At 40.7% G+C, this 17,129-nt stretch overlaps 5 protein-coding genes and 3 long non-coding RNA genes across 9 annotated transcripts; 4 read left to right on the forward strand and 4 right to left on the reverse strand.

Moving 5' to 3' along the window:
* Window positions 1-1,147: 1,147 nt before the first annotated feature.
* Window positions 1,148-3,126, forward strand: LOC135171011 (ubiquitin-like domain-containing CTD phosphatase 1). The gene is made up of 2 exons (XM_064137284.1): window positions 1,148-1,423; window positions 1,754-3,126. Exons 1-2 carry the CDS (start codon window positions 1,264-1,266, stop codon window positions 2,590-2,592), a joined length of 999 nt encoding a protein of 332 aa, XP_063993354.1. The 5' UTR covers window positions 1,148-1,263; the 3' UTR covers window positions 2,593-3,126.
* A 133-nt stretch (window positions 3,127-3,259) lies between these two features.
* LOC135171009 (protein RFT1 homolog) lies at window positions 3,260-6,104 on the forward strand. The gene is made up of 8 exons (XM_064137280.1): window positions 3,260-3,532; window positions 3,600-3,802; window positions 3,934-4,120; window positions 4,195-4,506; window positions 4,669-4,800; window positions 4,940-5,071; window positions 5,167-5,667; window positions 5,797-6,104. The coding sequence occupies exons 1-8, from the start codon at window positions 3,479-3,481 to the stop codon at window positions 5,959-5,961; spliced, it is 1,686 nt and encodes a 561-aa protein (XP_063993350.1). The 5' UTR covers window positions 3,260-3,478; the 3' UTR covers window positions 5,962-6,104.
* A 257-nt stretch (window positions 6,105-6,361) lies between these two features.
* On the forward strand, window positions 6,362-7,953 carry LOC135171012 (trypsin-1-like). Its single transcript, XM_064137285.1, has 3 exons — window positions 6,362-6,523; window positions 6,693-6,981; window positions 7,071-7,953. Exons 1-3 carry the CDS (start codon window positions 6,481-6,483, stop codon window positions 7,546-7,548), a joined length of 810 nt encoding a protein of 269 aa, XP_063993355.1. The 5' UTR covers window positions 6,362-6,480; the 3' UTR covers window positions 7,549-7,953.
* A 43-nt stretch (window positions 7,954-7,996) lies between these two features.
* Window positions 7,997-10,176, reverse strand: LOC135171010 (odorant receptor 47a-like). 2 transcript variants are annotated; one of them, XM_064137282.1, is made up of 8 exons: window positions 9,930-10,176; window positions 9,618-9,814; window positions 9,301-9,517; window positions 8,985-9,100; window positions 8,810-8,909; window positions 8,618-8,728; window positions 8,276-8,431; window positions 7,997-8,154 (listed from the first exon to the last, which is right to left on the reverse strand). In XM_064137282.1, the coding sequence occupies exons 1-8, from the start codon at window positions 10,167-10,169 to the stop codon at window positions 8,104-8,106; spliced, it is 1,188 nt and encodes a 395-aa protein (XP_063993352.1). In that variant the 5' UTR covers window positions 10,170-10,176; the 3' UTR covers window positions 7,997-8,103. The 2 variants fall into 2 exon arrangements, with proteins under 2 accessions (XP_063993352.1, XP_063993351.1); XM_064137281.1 differs by having other exon boundaries at window positions 9,876-10,176.
* A 570-nt stretch (window positions 10,177-10,746) lies between these two features.
* Window positions 10,747-11,487, reverse strand: LOC135171016 (uncharacterized). The gene is made up of 2 exons (XR_010300468.1): window positions 11,162-11,487; window positions 10,747-11,033 (listed from the first exon to the last, which is right to left on the reverse strand). It is a non-coding gene; the product is annotated as an uncharacterized LOC135171016 (long non-coding RNA).
* Window positions 11,488-12,847: 1,360 nt separating this feature from the next.
* LOC135171018 (uncharacterized) lies at window positions 12,848-13,921 on the reverse strand. The gene is made up of 3 exons (XR_010300470.1): window positions 13,807-13,921; window positions 13,454-13,672; window positions 12,848-13,274 (listed from the first exon to the last, which is right to left on the reverse strand). It is a non-coding gene; the product is annotated as an uncharacterized LOC135171018 (long non-coding RNA).
* Window positions 13,922-13,991: 70 nt separating this feature from the next.
* LOC135171017 (uncharacterized) lies at window positions 13,992-15,420 on the reverse strand. Its single transcript, XR_010300469.1, has 3 exons — window positions 14,938-15,420; window positions 14,605-14,823; window positions 13,992-14,404 (listed from the first exon to the last, which is right to left on the reverse strand). It is a non-coding gene; the product is annotated as an uncharacterized LOC135171017 (long non-coding RNA).
* Window positions 15,421-15,461: 41 nt separating this feature from the next.
* LOC135171013 (mannose-P-dolichol utilization defect 1 protein homolog) lies at window positions 15,462-17,070 on the forward strand. Its single transcript, XM_064137286.1, has 5 exons — window positions 15,462-15,689; window positions 15,896-15,961; window positions 16,161-16,293; window positions 16,358-16,562; window positions 16,671-17,070. The coding sequence occupies exons 1-5, from the start codon at window positions 15,605-15,607 to the stop codon at window positions 16,911-16,913; spliced, it is 732 nt and encodes a 243-aa protein (XP_063993356.1). The 5' UTR covers window positions 15,462-15,604; the 3' UTR covers window positions 16,914-17,070.
* The last annotated feature ends 59 nt before the right edge of the window (window positions 17,071-17,129 follow it).

Consider the following 17,129-nt stretch of genomic DNA (forward strand, 5'->3'; position numbering starts at 1 on the left):
GTGGGGCAGGCTGCGCATGCGCATATGCCCTTGTGGCCGAGGGTATACAGGGTCCCCTTTAGCCTCCTGCTGATGGTGCACCGGCATGTTTTGGGGGTAATTTTGAACCGAAAAGTCCTTTTCCACTTTTCGCTCGGACGCACCCCTATCGAGATATTGGGGTGAAAAGCACGGCCAATGGGGCGCGAGAGAGAGGGGGAAAGATATTTCTCTCTCACTGATTGGCAATTTCAAGACAATCCTTGGGGGGGGGTGATGATTAGACCCCCCCCCCCGAGACCCCGAAAGCGACTTATGTAAAAATCGCGAAAATGTATTAGTTTATTAATAAATTGAGGATTTTGGTTAAAATTTTACATCCAATTATTAAATAAACTGATGGATTTACGGGATGCCACCATAAGACATTTGTTGTAGAAAATTTGATTCTCTGCAAAAAATGTCTTGTGACAAAAGGCCGTAAATCCATTTGTTTACTTGATAATCAGGAAAACGCGTTTATTGCTCCGGATTCTGCGAAAATCGCGAGTCATCCCCTGGGAATTTCGACATCTATTTCGACAATTTTAAACATTAATTATCTAATCGAATCACCTCCCCCCCCTCCAAAGGATTGTCTTAAAATTGCCAATCAGTGAGAGAGAAATATCTTTCCCCCTCTCTCTCGCGCCCCATTGGCCGTGCTTTTCACCCCAATATCTCGATAGGGGTGCGTCCGAGCGAAAAGTGGAAAAGGACTTTTCGGTTCAAAATTACCCCCAAAACATGCCGGTGCACCATCAGCGGGAGGCTAAAGGGGACCCTGTATACCCTCGGCCACAAGGGCGTATGCGCATGCGCAGCCTGCCCCCCAGTCACAATTAGAAAACCATTAATTAAATAATAACAGTTAATTCCTAAACTCTGAATCAATGTTTTTAGACTTCCCAAATTATGTTACATCGATCTATGCAAGTCCGATTAAGATTCGAACTTATCATCTGCTCCACCTGCTAACTATACGCCAATAAAAGAGTCATTGATTATAAATAAACTATTAGTTCCTAAACTATGCGAATGTATTCCTAAACTATCCTAAACTATTCCCAAATGATTGAGATTAGTTTCATCTCAAAATTCGTTAATTACCTTCTAACTATGTGTCCGTATTCTCAATCGGTATTCGCTATGTTCCTGTGTACAAATTTAGTGAGGTGATAACATCCGGAAGTGAAGAACACAAGTGCAAAATAGATTTGCGAATTTATAAATTTTCGAAATAAAATGTCGGGCACACCGGACCTCATCGTGAAGTGGGGAAATGAGGAGTACGTGATTAAGGACATTTTTACTGATACAACGATTGCTGAATTGAAGGCAAGAATTTATGAGGATACGGGGGTTCGTCCTGATCGTCAGAGGCTCCTGAATCTCAGGTTGAAAGGTGGGTACTTAGGTTATTGACAATTTTGCTGGAATTTTCTGATGTCGTTCGTGTGCTGGGCTTTCGTTGTTAAGACACCTCATTGTCATTCAGAAAATCGCAAATGCATTGTTCGATTGTGTCAGAATGTGTACATGCATGTGTGCATGTGTGTGATCAAATTCTTCGTCAACTCTGCTGATGAATGCACAAAATGAAATTATTTTTTTTGTTTCAACTGGACGTCATGGTCGTCTCTGTCCACCAAAAAAAAAATGGAAAAGTCATTTTGTTTGTTGTACAATCACCCAATAATCCATATTTTACTTTGACAATACTCTTCGCCTCCAGGAAAAATCCCAGACGATGAGCAAACGATTGGATCAGTCGGTCTCAAGCCAGGAGTCAAACTCCTCCTGATGGGCTCCAGAGAGGAGGACATCGCCGAAGCAAGTAGCCCCCCCGAGAACATGGGAGAGGTGATAAATGATCTGGATAATGATCCAGAGGGTGAAGAAATTGTGGTGGAAAATGCAGAAATTTATCTAGCAAAGATCCACAAGCGAATCCAGAACTACAAGATAAACGAGTTGAATCCTCTTCGTGAAAACAAAAAGCTCCTCGTCCTGGACATCGACTACACCCTCTTCGATCACCGCTCAGTGGCATCTAGTGGGTATGAGTTGATGAGGCCATATCTCCACGAATTTCTCACTCGAGTCTACCATCACTATGACATCGTCATCTGGTCAGCCACCAGCATGAAGTGGATCAATGAGAAGATGAAACTCCTTGGAGTCACTGATAATCCTGACTACAAGATAGCTTTTCACTTGGATTACCTGGCCATGATATCAGTCTGCACACCCAAATACGGCCTCGTTGATGTCAAGCCTCTGGGTGTCATATGGGGTAAGTATCCAGCGTATTCAGCCAAGAACACGATAATGTTCGATGACATCAGGAGAAATTTCCTGATGAATCCCAAGTCAGGACTGAGGATCAAGCCCTTCAGGCAGGCTCACGTCAATCGAAGCAAAGACAGGGAGCTCCTGAAGCTCGCTGAGTACCTGGAGCTTGTTGCCGATGTCCAGGACTTCCAGACACTCAATCACAGGAAGTGGGAGGAGTACAAGGGGAAGAAACACCGCAGGAGGAGCCACAGACCGAACGATGAGTTCTGTGGATAGATTTGAGTCCTTTGCTTCCTCTCACCGATTCCACAAGCATTGAGATGCTAGGTGAAATTTATTTCTTCAAGGAACTGTCATTTTGGATCGATAAAGTATTTGTCAAATTTGTTAGAAATTATAGGTTATGAATGTTTCTAGGATTATAATTCCCATTGAATGGGGTAACGCAAAGCTGGAAAAGACTGAATTCGTCTCATAATTTAGTGTTCTAACTGGAGTGTGATCAGGGAATATCGTCTGCTTTGTAATTAAAATCGTCTTTGATAACCACTCCGCTGCTAATTGGTTGTTAAATAGCTGATTTTTGCACAACAATTGAAGTTCGTCAAAATAATTAGTAATAAAACGAAGTTATTGGGACTTTGATTTACTTTGATTCATTCGTACTTTGAGATATTTGATTTATATGAGTTTTCCATTGTCTGCGTATGAAAAAATGTTTATGATTTTTATTTTTAATGACATAAAGTGCATTATAATTGTCCATTGCAAAGTAAACGTGAAAATTATTAAAAAATATGTTTTTTTGTATCAATGTTTTTCGTTCATTGATTATTTCCCAATCTGTGAGACTAATTAGTACTCGTGGCGCCCCGTTCCCACTCGGGTGAAAACACGTCGGTAACGTGGAGTGCCTGGCATCACTCAACCCCCCAGAACCAAGCCTCTACTTTGGTCTATCGTCATTGGTTCTAAGTGTCAAAACGTCAAATGATTTTTCCATCATGTAAATAAAAATAAGACGACGTGGCAATCATCATTGACATTGAATTTCAATGGCGTGATAATTGGTGATTTCGTGGAGATGAGAATCATTGGAGGTTAGGTCAAGCCATTGTCCGGTAGTTTTTCATTTTTTCGGTAGGAACGATAAGTCTAGAGGATGAGTCTGTTGAATAGCAGTCTGGAGAATGCCTCCTTCAACATCATCTTCCAGGTAATCAGTCCTCAATACTGATATCCGGATTGTTATGAGCCCGTATTGAAATGTCTATTTTTGCTAGATTTTTTGTCGTCTGATGACGTTCGGTCTGAATGTCTTCGTCGTCAGGAACGTGGGGGAGGCGGTGCTGGGGGTGATGAATGTCAGACTCCTTCTGCTTGAGTCGACGATACTCTTTCTGTCCAGAGAGCCCTTCTTCAAGGCCTGTCTCACCAATGCTGCTGAGCATAACTGGGCGCAAGTCGTTAATCTCCTGTGGCTGACGTATGATGAAAATTTCTTAATTAATATTATCACTGGCTTTAAAAAACAGAAAATCATCGTATCCTTTTCCGAAGGACGTATTGGATAAAATGAGAGCACATGGGAACATTTGACTTTTGTCTGTTTTGCAGAATTCCAATTTGTTCGCTGATGTCGTTCCTCTTTGGATACATCTGGCTGCACGTTCTGACGACATCTGAGATCCTCCCCGACTACTACACATTCGCTGTCATCTCCGTTGCCATATCTTGCGTTATCCACCTGTCATCTCTAGTGGTGCAATTAGTTTCTTCCGCCTTTCTCTTCAACAGATTCAAAGTAATCGAAAAAATTCTCCAAAAAGTTCGTCAAGGAGCGTTAATCGTCATCAAGCGGGTGATTTCCTGTTGCAGGTAGTCATCGACGCAACAGCGATAGTCTTCAGAACTTTTCTGTTCGTTCCAATGGTTCTTCACTGGCCGGAAAACGCACTCTTGGCGTTCGGGGTGGCCCAACTGGCCTACGTCATATTCTACTCGGGCACTCATTACGTTTATTTCCACTGGTACATTCACCAGTTGAACGAGAAAAGGAAAAGTAAGAGGAAGTACGATGATTCCTCGGATAGTGAGGAGGTGAAGGAGAAGGACAAGGATGATGGGATCATTCACCATTTTCCATTTCAGTCAGTCAGAGATTTCTTTCCTGGGCAGTTAAAAAATGACGTGAGAGCAAAATATTATTATCATTCAGAGAAATAATTAATCGTCATTATGTTGATAAGATCCAGACATATTTATCTAATTTTTAGATAAATGTCCAACAAAATGATCGATTTAGACAACTTTCAATGCATCTCCATTGAATGCAATTTTTTCTCTCTCCAGGAATCAAGATTCAACGAAAAGTTGACCGTCCTCACCTGGAGCTTCTTCCGCCAAGGAATCCTCAAGTACGTTCTGACAGAGGGGGAGCGCATTATTATGACTGTATTCCCCGTGATAACATTTGCAGAACAGGTATGAAAAACATGAATTATCACGAACCTTGTAAATTCGCTATGAAACATACCGCACGTTCATTTGGAACCCAAGTTCAGCATACGTTAAACATCTTATCCACCTCTCTGGGTGCGTACGCTGCGTGTAATCTCTTCAGGGAACGTACGACGTTGTGAATAATCTGGGCTCACTAGCAGCGAGGTTTATATTTCGACCTATCGAGGACAGTGGGTACTTTTACTTCACCCAGGTTGTCAAGAGAGATAAGACCATCAACGACCAGGACACTGTGAGTAACAGGGATCGTTGGATTTGCCCGTTCAGGAATGACGTGGGTTAGGAATGATATTAATGAGTTAGTCAATTAAATTGGCGGCATTTCAGGGAAAAATTCGCGAAAGTGTTGACGTCCTGACGCACCTCTGCTCGATCGTCACATCAATTGGCCTAATTGTCCTGGTATTCGGACAGACATATTCATCTACCCTTTTATGGCTGTACGGTGGCACTAAATTTACGGCCCATCTTCCCGTTAGCCTGATGCAAGCCCATTGCCTGGCAGTCCTGCTCTTGGCTGTCAATGGTGTCACGGAGTGTTACACAAATGCAACAGCGGATAGTGGAACCATCAACAAGACCAATTTCATTATGATTTACGAGTCAATAGTGTTCTTGTTGGCCTCTTATGTATTGACCTCGTGGCTCGGTCCAGTGGGTTTCATATTCGCTAATTGTCTGAATATGGCATCCAGAATATACCATTCCGCGGTGTTTATCAACAAAAGACATGCTGAGACTAGCTACAGGCCTTTACGAGGAGTCGTCCCCAAGTTTTGCTTCTCTCTGAGCCTGGGAGCTGCAGCTGTAGTCACTCATTCATCTTACGTGAGTAGATGACATTTACGAGATAATTTATGGCAGAATAATAAACATAAAATTATAAAAATTTCAATTTATTTCGACTTTGAAATAAATTTATTTTTAATTTATTTCGTTTTCGCTAAAAAATTACAGACACTATTCTTCCCCGATCGAAAACTCCTTCACTTTGCGATCGGGACTTTCATTTTCGCCATTGTTGCGTTATCATGGATGTACGATAACAGAGAGCTCGTTCAACTAGGCATCAATAAGTGGAAGGAGAGGAGACAACAACGAGGAGATGTTAAAAGGGATTGATTGAAGAATTATTTAACACGTGACTGGTACAAAGTTAATGATCACAGTTGAAAAGAAAAATAGGAGAGGATTTATTTTTATGATGATGTCCATTTTGTGATTTTATATTTTGTTGATGAAAATATATTATTTTTGGTTTTGAATGTGGAAATTATGATTTATTCTTCTCGTTATCACGGGTTGTAAATGGTTCAATTACTCGACGTTGTTGGGAAGGAAAGTTTCGTCGTATCTGACTTTTACAGCGATATTATTTCACCAATTGATTCGTTTTGCAATTGATTGTTATCTCCAGACAGTCAAAAAAATATGGAATCCCTTGAGTAATTATCATTCCACCTCGACAATTAAACTTTGATGTCATCGTGACATAACGCTATCTGAATAAAAATATGATAGAGGTGAATGATCTGATTGCATCGATAATATTTGGGAATTGCCCATTGTCTTATCACTGAAGACTGATATGATGTTGGTATATAATGATGGTGGAGCACGGAAGAGAATTAGACTAACGAAATGCTGTTCCGGTGTCTGATTGCTGCTCTACTCGTTGCTCAAGGTAAGTCTCTCAAGACTTGAGTATTTGTTTTCACCTCATGATATAATTTCCTCACTAATTAATGAATTATGTCATATGTTGACGCAATTCTCCACAACTGATAATTGATTTGGAAATTTCCACAATTTCGATGTCACCTGAATAATTGATAATTCATAAATTTGGGAAGGATTCGCCCTTGATGCACGAATCACCAATGGTGAGGCTGCAATACCTCACAAGTACCCATACCAGGTATCAATCCAATGGGGATTACCTCCTCTAATTAAGTACCGTCACATGTGCGGGGGCTCCATCATCGATCCAAGCTGGATCCTGACCGCTGGCCACTGCATCACGGAGATACCTAGGATAGGAAAGCTCCGCATCAGCGCTGGAAAGCACGTTCTCCAGGAACAAGAGCCTGGGCAACAGGAGCGCGTCGTCAGCCGCCGTCTGGTCTATCCGGACTACCCAGGGTGAGGAGTGACTTCATTCCCCTAATTTTTTTGTCAGGGCATTCCTTTCCCCTCAAGTCCATTAATTAAGTATTCAATGATTTCCTCAGAGGTCTCTCTCAACACGATATTGGTCTTCTCCGGCTGGAGTCTCCCTTGAACTACACTGACCACGTCCAACCGGTCGTCCTCCCTTCCGCGAAAAAGCTGCACACCGGAGAGTCTGTTGTTACTGGCTGGGGTTCCATCTCCACCGAACAGATTCCTCGTTATCCATCCGAACTTCAAAGCCTTCAAGTCCCCATTGTCGACTATGACACGTGCTTGCAAGCCCTCAAGAGAGTGCCGGGCCCCGTTGAACTTTTCGACACTCAGATTTGCACAGGGCCCATCGGGGGAAACCAATCGACCTGCTCCGGGGACTCTGGCGGTCCTCTTGTCCAGTTCGACAATGATTCCAAAGCCGAACTAGTTGGCATTGTCTCTTGGGGAACGTTTCCCTGTGGAAGCGCTGGAATGCCAGCTGTGTACACTCGCGTCTCGTTTTACAGCGATTGGATCCAGAGGAAAATAAAAAATTCATTGTAATAGAATTTTCATCACGCTGTGCGAAAAAGTCATTTTGCAGTCACGCTTCGCCTAAATAATCCCTTTCCCACATATTGCGATGGAGAATAATTGTCGAGACCCGTGAGAAAGGGAGCTTTTGGCTCGTGAGGGGCTTATGGTATGAGCCAAAGCGACTGACATAATCCGACTACTTTTCTGCACTCCCCAGGAAATATGAAAAATCTTTTGGTTTATGTACTTATGACCGAAAAAAGTGGACTTTGAACACGTAGTGAAAGTAACGTCCCTATCGAAGTACAGATTTTCGTCGCAAGACAGGAAAAATGTCTGATGGGTGCGAGGGTTCCACGAGGCGAAGCCAAGAAGTGTCATCACTCGAGTCATTATAATATGTCCTCACAATAAAAGTATTATCTGACGAAATTGACTAATTTTATTACTAAACAATTGTTCCGTTATTTACTGGGTAACTAGAGTAATGGCGTTAACAATGTTGAATATCGGAGTTGAGAACAAATTGTCGGGATGATCTCCCACGCAACAGCCGCTATATCTCTCTCCTGGGGTGACTGTTCATCCGAAATTTCTCAACACTGTGAAGTATCTCACGGCAGCAGTAAAAATCTAAAATAATTTTCAACTCGAAAGATTAGATTGAAGAGTAGTCACTCAACCGCGGGTGATGAATCCGAAAAATTTGGACTCGGTAGCGCTTAATACGATGATGATTTTAGTCACTACGAACCAAGGTAACTTGCGGCATGTTCAGCTGAATAAAACCGTAGGTTGAGTACACGTATTCACGTGAGTTCAGTGTCATTATCAGGAGAATGGAATATTTTATCGGTGAACTAAATGAAGTCCAGGGACAGTCATAAATTGCTTGACGAATTCCCGCAATCTAAGAGAATGGGCCCAATTAAAAATTTCCTTGTTATGATATATCTGATAAATTGAAACCCTAGACTGGTAACCATATCAGAAGACGCCGCTACGATAAAAATTAAATTGAGTAAATAAAGTTTTAGAAACTTCGTAGATTAGCGTCTGCTGACCAGACTAGGGTTAACACTCTGAGGAGAATTGCCTCATTGTTCAATCGTTCAGCACAAGTACAGAACATCAAAGTTTGCAAAGCTAATCCAAATGCGTGCACCATATTTTTTTCAACGTCCTTCCAATTATTTTTCCCCCGGCTCTACAAGAGAAATAAATATTTAATGGGAGACAATATTCTGTCAAGAAAAATCAGGCAGTTGGGGATAAAAAATTGAGGTACATATTCGATGCTGAACAGACAAGTGCAAAGAACTAGTCCGTTGATCAAGACAGTGGCAAACATTATTGGATCGTACAACTCCTCTAGAACTCTGACATGTCTGAAATTCATACCAACTCCATCAGCGACAATTTACGACTGACCCAGAGCAACTGGATTGTACTGAAGGACTCACTTGAACAATTCTAGATAATCTTCGATAATTGTTTTCAAGCGTTTCGATATTATAGCTGTTCTCAAGGGCGACATCGTTGTGCTAGGACATATATCACGAATTCGATTCGAAATTACCTGAAAACATTAAAATTTTTGCATCACTCCCTGTGGAAACACGTGCAGAATAGTTTTTTTCTGATTCGTGATTGGAATACACTCTCACACTCATCAGAAAATCTTTACCGCACTTGTTCCATCATCTACTATTTTTCCACCAAACACGATTTGAAGCGCGTGGTGGACAATTGTAAGTGAAAAAATAACAAAAATGTCACTTGAAAATGAAGCGACATATGCGTTGTTATTTGGGCGAAAACTCCATCTGTTGCTAGCCAATGCAGCATCATAAAATACATTCCTACAGTTTCTAAGAGTACACAGAGAAAAAATGCTGGAGCCGAATCTAAAATGAAAGGATAACGAGCTGGATAGACAGTTTTCGTAAACTCAACGGTACCATTCAATTTAGGCGAAGGACTCAGGAAGTATTGCCTGCGAAAAACTATCGTTATTACCATAAAAACGTTGATGGGATATTGATGATTAGGTGGTCCTGGTGCCCGCAATTAATTATAATTAAACCAAAACTTACCCTATCGGCTGAATGACGTATCCTGAAAAAGCTATGATCACCACAGTACTATAATAAATCCTAAACAACCGAGTTAATCTCGCAATTTCCACGATATCTCGTGTGATCCTATTACGAGAGACCTGAACATTCCAATAAATCTGGAACGTTTTTATCAGCTGGTAAAATTCACGTCGATAAGCACACAGCCGAAAGCCCTACGTTGAGCAATGATTTTTAACAACATTCTCCTCGAAGAATCATTCAAGCTTCACATACTTTAAATGTACATAATGCAGCGCTGAACGTAGCAGCAGCGAAATCAATAGTTACCATGTAATCAGTTTTTATAATATCAAAGATGTTACGCATATTGCAAGCCAAGCCAAAGCATAATCCTGGTATGACCATGATCACTGGTATTACCTCCCAGAAGTACCATTTGGGTTTATCATGCTTGAGAATACTGCCCATGGAATACAATCCAAGGGCCTGCATTGTCCGGATGTCTCCGCCTAGGAGATGTTCAAAGTACAAGTGCAATGGTCTTTCTTTCTTGTCGAACTGAATCATTGTCGGTCGGTTGGCGAATTCGATAGTAGTGGGCTTGGAGACAATCGCAGAGGGGCAGGAACATCGGCTAGGTTGCCATTAGAAGATCGATATAATGAGCATTCAATATTTAGTACGGCGCGACATGAACGGGAAGATAAGTGGGCGATTACTGTAAGAGCATAATGGAGCTAGGCTCAATTACCATTATCTCGAGGAAAAATTAATAAGCTTCTGGGGAGGATATTTTCCCTGTGGCAGTGGATGTTGTTTGCGACACGAACCCACTACCACTTAAACTTTGTGAAGGTGCAATGAACATCGTTGAAGGGGTGAACATAATTCCAGGGTAAGGACGAGTACCGACGTAACAGTTGAATATTAATGTTGGAGAAGAAATTGATGCAGGAGAAAGTTCTGGAGTAGGAATTATCAGTTTGTAGTCTGACGCTTTGTTTCTAGACTATTTCCTTCAGTCAATGGTGAACACGACATAATGCACTCTCTCCCGAAGAGTGCTGATACGACTTCAGGGTACGCGAAGACGTGAGGATCAGTGCAGAATACAATTTTTGGCAGTGATTGAGTCACACTTGAGCTGATTGAATGATTTTTTAATTCTTCGTTACATTATTCACTTGGAAAACTTCAAAATAAAATATTCAAAATTGTTATTGAGAGTCGAACTACTTTGATTTCGATATGAGCATCTACCTGGAGCTCTCCTGGTCATCTCCCATTATTCACGTCCATCTCAGTGATGTTTTCCATGCCAGTGCTTGTCATGGTGATACCTGTCATGATAGTGATCATGCCCATGTTTTCCACCATGACGATCGGGCTCTGCAGCACGGACCTCTCGGACAGCCGGGGTAGTCTCGACAGCTGCAACAGAAAATAATGGAAAGCTTGCAGTGATTTATTGAAGCTTTATTCGATTAATTGGGGCTCAGATCTTCAATAATTCTATTCGATCGCAATCGAATGAATTTCTGAGGATGTGATGATATTACCTGACTCCTCGCTCTGCTGAGCAACGGGTGATGCCAATGTCCCGACCAGGAGCACCGCGAGTACGACAATCAGAATTTTATTCATTCTATTGACCTCTGTTTCAGATATACCTGATGAGAACTGGGAAACTGATGGCAACAGAAAATTTCAAAAGTCCTTTTATACTCGTTTCGAAGGATCCGGGGATTCCCCACTCTCTGCACTCCCTCATAGCGTGCACCCAGATTTTGCGTCGCAATCGTATTTTCCTTTGAATCTGGATCTAATTAGCAATTTTCAGCCCATGGTTGAGATCGTCGTAATCGTTCGAGATGGAATATTTTAATTTAAATGAATTTCCTCCGTTGATTCTGATTTTATTGGTGTACTCAGTGCGAAGGAGAGTGAAGTTAAAAATAGTATCTAGTAAATTCCAGATTCCATCTCATTAATTTTTTCCTCGTGGTAATTGCCGGACTAGATCGCAGATATTATTAAAATATTCTATTAACAGGAAAAGAAATTGTACATTCCTTTTTTTTATGAGATTAGTTAACACCCATTTTGTTTCATCAGTCCACACGAGCCAGTATGAGGAGCCCTAGAACTGGAATTCCTGGAGAACAAAACCCTCAAAATATGCTGAGTAATTGATGGGATGTTTGATAATAATGATCGTCAAACACAGGGCATTATCCAATTAATGCTGACCATTATTCACTCACTCATTATCTGCCTTAATTATTGCACACAGGTGTGGCGATGCAATCAACGATGTTCTGTGATACTTGATGACCTCATGCAGTAGGAAAAACTCGAAGTAATGGTCACTTGATGATAATTAAGTGTTCCCACTCAATTATCAGATAAATGGAAAAACGGTCCATTCGAGGAAAACTGAATCTCTGATTGTCAACCTCTCGATGAAGCCATTTAGTATCATTTTCCGCTTACCAATTGCGCCCATTAAATGGTAAATAATATCAGGTAATGAGAGGTGATTGAGATGGCAAACTGTGCACTCTTGATTAATTATACTGGAAATGAATCCAGTAAGAGATAATGGGAAAATACGTCCACTATTTCCAGCAAAGAAGACATACGAAGTTCCTATTTACAGACAAAAAAATGATGCAATAGGGAACGTCCATGATTTAAAAAAATTTTTTTTTACATAGTTAATGGTCCTAATAATCGATTTTTCATGAAAAAAACATTTGAAAAATCGTTTAACAATTAATTATCGATTTTTCAAAAAATGTAATTTTCAAATGTTCCAAAAGCTCTCATGACAAATGTGAACAAAAGAAATTGGAAGATCAAAATAATCCTTATTTTTGAAAAAACTCAAAAACGGATGGGGGGAGTTTCCTCCCAAACTAATCCGATCTTGTACTCGATGACATTTATCGATCGCGACCACCCCCATTCCGATCGCGCTTACCGTTCGCCTGGGAGCGTGAACGAAAAAAAGTGAGCACACACACACACACACACACACACAGAGACGTCACGCTAAAAATCATCGGGGGGTGTTCTCCTGGTCATGAAACGTCGACATTTCATAAAATTACGATTTTTTATTTTCGGGGTGAAACCAATAACTTCCTATCGGGAAGTTAATAAAAAAAAATCATGCAAGTTCCCTATTCTATTAGCTGAAATTTGGATAAGAAAAATAATCTATAATAATATTGTGGCGAGGATCAGTAAATAGACCAAACAATTATCAGAAAACATATTTATTTATGATATTTATTAACAAGTTTATCACACTATTACATAACTAACGAGGTGCGACGACCGGATAATGTCAAATATTAGAGTTAAATTACAATTTTTATCAAATAGAACATTAATCAAATAAATTATGACTTGCACCACATAAATTAATCAGTCGGTCGTTAAATAACATAAATACTTTAATTTAATTATTATCCTGGAATGTCTTTTTAAAATTCCGGAGATGGCTCGCGTCTGCTGGTTTTCGCAGCACGAGCCCGTGTGTTCTTCGGCGGGAGGGGAGCCGGAACAGTGGGCACCACCCCACCTTGGGGAATAATCACATCCCGCAAAAGTTCATTCAACTCGTCATCCTTTCGGATTGCGAGTTGGATGTGCCGGGGGATGATTCTGTGAATAATAAAAAAAAAAATTATTTTAATCAAATCAAACCCCCACGGGTTTGATAATCAACAGAAACCACCACCACCACCACCACTAGTTTTACACAATATTTATCGGCCTTGGGACCACTGAAATTTAAATAGGTCAAATTAAGTAAACAAATATAAATACAGAGAAGATATTACAGGCGGTTTACGTCTTCTTCCTATTTTCCTTGGCAGCGAATCCGGCCAACTCCAGGACTTCTGCAGCTACATACTCCAACACCGCTGCCATGTACACTGGTGCCTCCGAGCTAATCCGCTGAGCGTAGTTTCCTTCCCGTAGATGACGGTGGATCCGTCCCACTGGGAAGTCTAGGCGCGCCCGCTCACTTCTCGTCCTGTTTTTTGTTGAACTCATTCCTGAATTCAAAATTATTTCCCATTAATTAATAATTAACACATCACTGACCATCAATTAACCAATTAATTAATTAATTAATTAGTTAATTGGTTGATTGCTGGTCGATTAATTCCTGAAGTTAATTGGTAATTACCTTCTGTTTAAAGACCACTACTGAACGTCATCACGTTTCGAGACGAAGTGCGGTTCAAACGACTCACGTTTACTGAATTTTTGGGTCATGAAAGGTGTAAAATGGCGGGCCCTATTCTATTAGCTGAAATTTGGATAAGAAAAATAATCTATAATAATATTGTGGCGAGGATCAGTAAATAGACCAAACAATTATCAGAAAATATATTTATTTATGATATTTATTAACAAGTTTATCACACTATAACATAACTAACGAGGTGCGACGACCGGATAATGTCAAATATTACCGTTAAATTACAAATTTTATTAAATACAACATAAATCAAATAAATTATGACTTGCACCACATAAATTAATTAGTCGGTCGTTAAATAACATTAATACTTTAATTTAATTGTTGTCCTGGAATGTTTTTTTAAAATTCCGGAGATGGCTCGCGTCTGCTGGTTTTCGCAGCACGAGCCCGGGTGTTCTTCGGCGGGAGGGGAGCCGGAACAGTGGGCACCACCCCACCTTGGGGAATAATCACATCCCGCAAAAGTTTATTTAACTCGTCATCCTTTCGGATTGCGAGTTGGATGTGCCGGGGGATGATTCTGTGAATAATAAAAAAAAAAATTATTTTAATCAAATCAAACCCCCACGGGTTTGATAATCAGCAGAAACCACCACCACCACCACCACCACCACCACCACCACCACCACTAGTTTTACACAATATTTATCGGCCTTGGGACCACTGAAATTTAAATAGGTCAAATTAAGTAAACAAATATAAATACAGAGAAGATATTACAGGCGGTTTACGTCTTCTTCCTATTTTCCTTGGCAGCGAATCCGGCCAACTCCAGGACTTCTGCAGCTACATACTCCAACACCGCTGCCATGTACACTGGTGCCTCCGAGCTAATCCGCTGAGCGTAGTTTCCTTCCCGTAGATGACGGTGGATCCGTCCCACTGGGAAGTCTAGGCGCGCCCGCTCACTTCTCGTCCTGATTTTTGTTGAACTCATTCCTGAATTCAAAATTATTCCCCATTAATTAATAATTAACACATAACTGTCCATTAATTAATTAATTAATTGATTGATTACTGGTCGATTAATTCCTGGAGTTAATTGGTAATTACCTTCTGTTCAAACACCACTACTGAACGTCATCACGTTTCGAGACGAAGTGGGGTTCAAACGACTCACGTTTACCGAATTTTTGGGTCATGAAAGATGTAAAATGGCGGGAAGCCATGTAGAGAGGAAAATGGAGGATTTTCTTGGGAGTGGAGAGGCCGTCTGGTGAGGACAATGGGAATTAAGAGGAGATTTAACAAAGAGGATAGACTAATCCTCTTTGTTAAACAGCCGGCCTCTCCACTCCCCAAGATGTTGGGTTTTAGACGCTAGAAAAAATCGTAGATTAATAGGAAATGCAGTAATTAATTAATGAAAATGTTATGAAGTCGCTCATCAACGTTTTTTCCCTGGAAGACTTAATTTTACCCCCCGTCCAACTGTGGCCGCCATCTTGTCGAACGCCAACCACGAACTTTTCCCTTTCCCGGTCGGTAACGTTGGTAGAGTCAAGTCACAGGCAGATGGTAGCAGCTGGCAAATGTCCAAGACGAGTGGGATGGAGTCTCAGTAATTTGTTGACGTGTTAAAATACAACAGTTCCTGAGTTTACTCACACATTCCCGCACGTGCATTCCAAAGTAGTTGTTTGGAACGTTCGAATCCCACTGTCTCGAGTAGGAGAAAAGTTGATAAATTAATGCTAGCAGTAACTGAATAAACAAAAACATGGAGTACGTGAAAGCGGTGTCCAAGCTCCTCTTCTCGGAACAGTGCCTGGAGGAGTATTTTACGAATTTGAATTTTTTAGACGGTAAATTCATGTCAATTAAGTTAATTCGTTCCCGAATAAAATTGATAATTACGTAAGGGGCTCGGAGTATTGATGTGATAATGGCACTTCACCCCTGAGCGTCTGACTTGACCCACAGAGGCGGGAAATTTTCGCAACATTCAAAATTTAAAAGGGCTTCTTCACTCCCATATTTTGATAATAATTTTTTTTATCAATTGTGACAGTTCCGTGCTTTAAGACCACGCTCAGCAAAAGCCTTGGCCTTGGGATCATCGGGGGCTCCTTGATGGGTAATTATTCCACGAGACATTTCCCATTAAATTTACAGAAAAATCGTTATGATAAAAATTATTCTCCCTCTCCTAGATTCCTCGATATTCATTGAAAACGGAATTCAATAGAATATTCCAACGAATCTGATTGATTTTTTTACTTAATTGGTTCGGTCATATTTGCTTATCTTATCACTCTACGTTAATTTCTTTACAGTCAAAGTTCCTCAGGTCGTCAAGATTTACAACAGCAAAAGCAGCCAGGGACTTAATTTTGCAAGTGTTCTTTTGGATTTATTCGCCATAACCGCAATGATATCGTACAGTTTTGCCAGTGGTTTTCCATTCAGGTAATTACAGGGGTGATAATGCTGAATCATTAATTGAAACATTTATTTCTGCATTTCATTCCAGTGCCTGGGGTGACGGAGTATTTCTGGGGATTCAGACTCTCGCCATAGCTGTGCTCGTCCTGCATTATCGCAGAAATACAGCTGGTGCCCTAGCATTTTTCGTTGGATACGTCGCAGTGATTGTTGCTGTCGTCACTGAATTAACTCCACTCAACATATTGTGGGGCGCCCAATCGCTTACTATTCCTATTGTCCTAATCAGCAAGGTTGGAAACTAAGAAATTTTCTCAGCTCTCAATATCTTGACTTTTGCCATCGAAACGGTTTAGCATGAATTTTTATTTTTCTCCGCACTGTTTGTGTCTCTACCACAGCTTTTCCAAGCCCACACAAACTACAAAAATGGTAGCACTGGCCAGCTATCTGCAGTGACGATGTTCATGCTTCTGTTCGGCTCGATGGCGAGGATATTCACATCCGTCCAGGAAACCGGCGACACCAACATGATTATTATGTACGTCTGTTCCACAGCTGCAAACGCAATAATTGTCTTCCAGTTGCTCTACTACTGGAATGTTAGCGCTGAGAAGAAGAGAAAGACCAAGAAACTTAAATGAGCACTGATTGACTGCACAACTTGTTACGTGTTTTTTTCACTTTCTATCTTCCACTTTACCATAGTTCACTAAATGTAAATTAACGACGAGTGACGACTTTTAATTTAGTCTGTGGTATGAATTTTGTAATAAAGACGAAGAAGAGAAATCGTTAAAAGTTATATTTTATTTACTTGGAACATGTCCAGTGTTTTTTTAGCTCAAATCAAATTTCTT

The sequence above is a fragment of the Diachasmimorpha longicaudata genome, chromosome 18 (genome assembly GCF_034640455.1).
Source record: "Diachasmimorpha longicaudata isolate KC_UGA_2023 chromosome 18, iyDiaLong2, whole genome shotgun sequence".
NCBI classification, from domain to species: domain Eukaryota; kingdom Metazoa; phylum Arthropoda; class Insecta; order Hymenoptera; family Braconidae; genus Diachasmimorpha; species Diachasmimorpha longicaudata.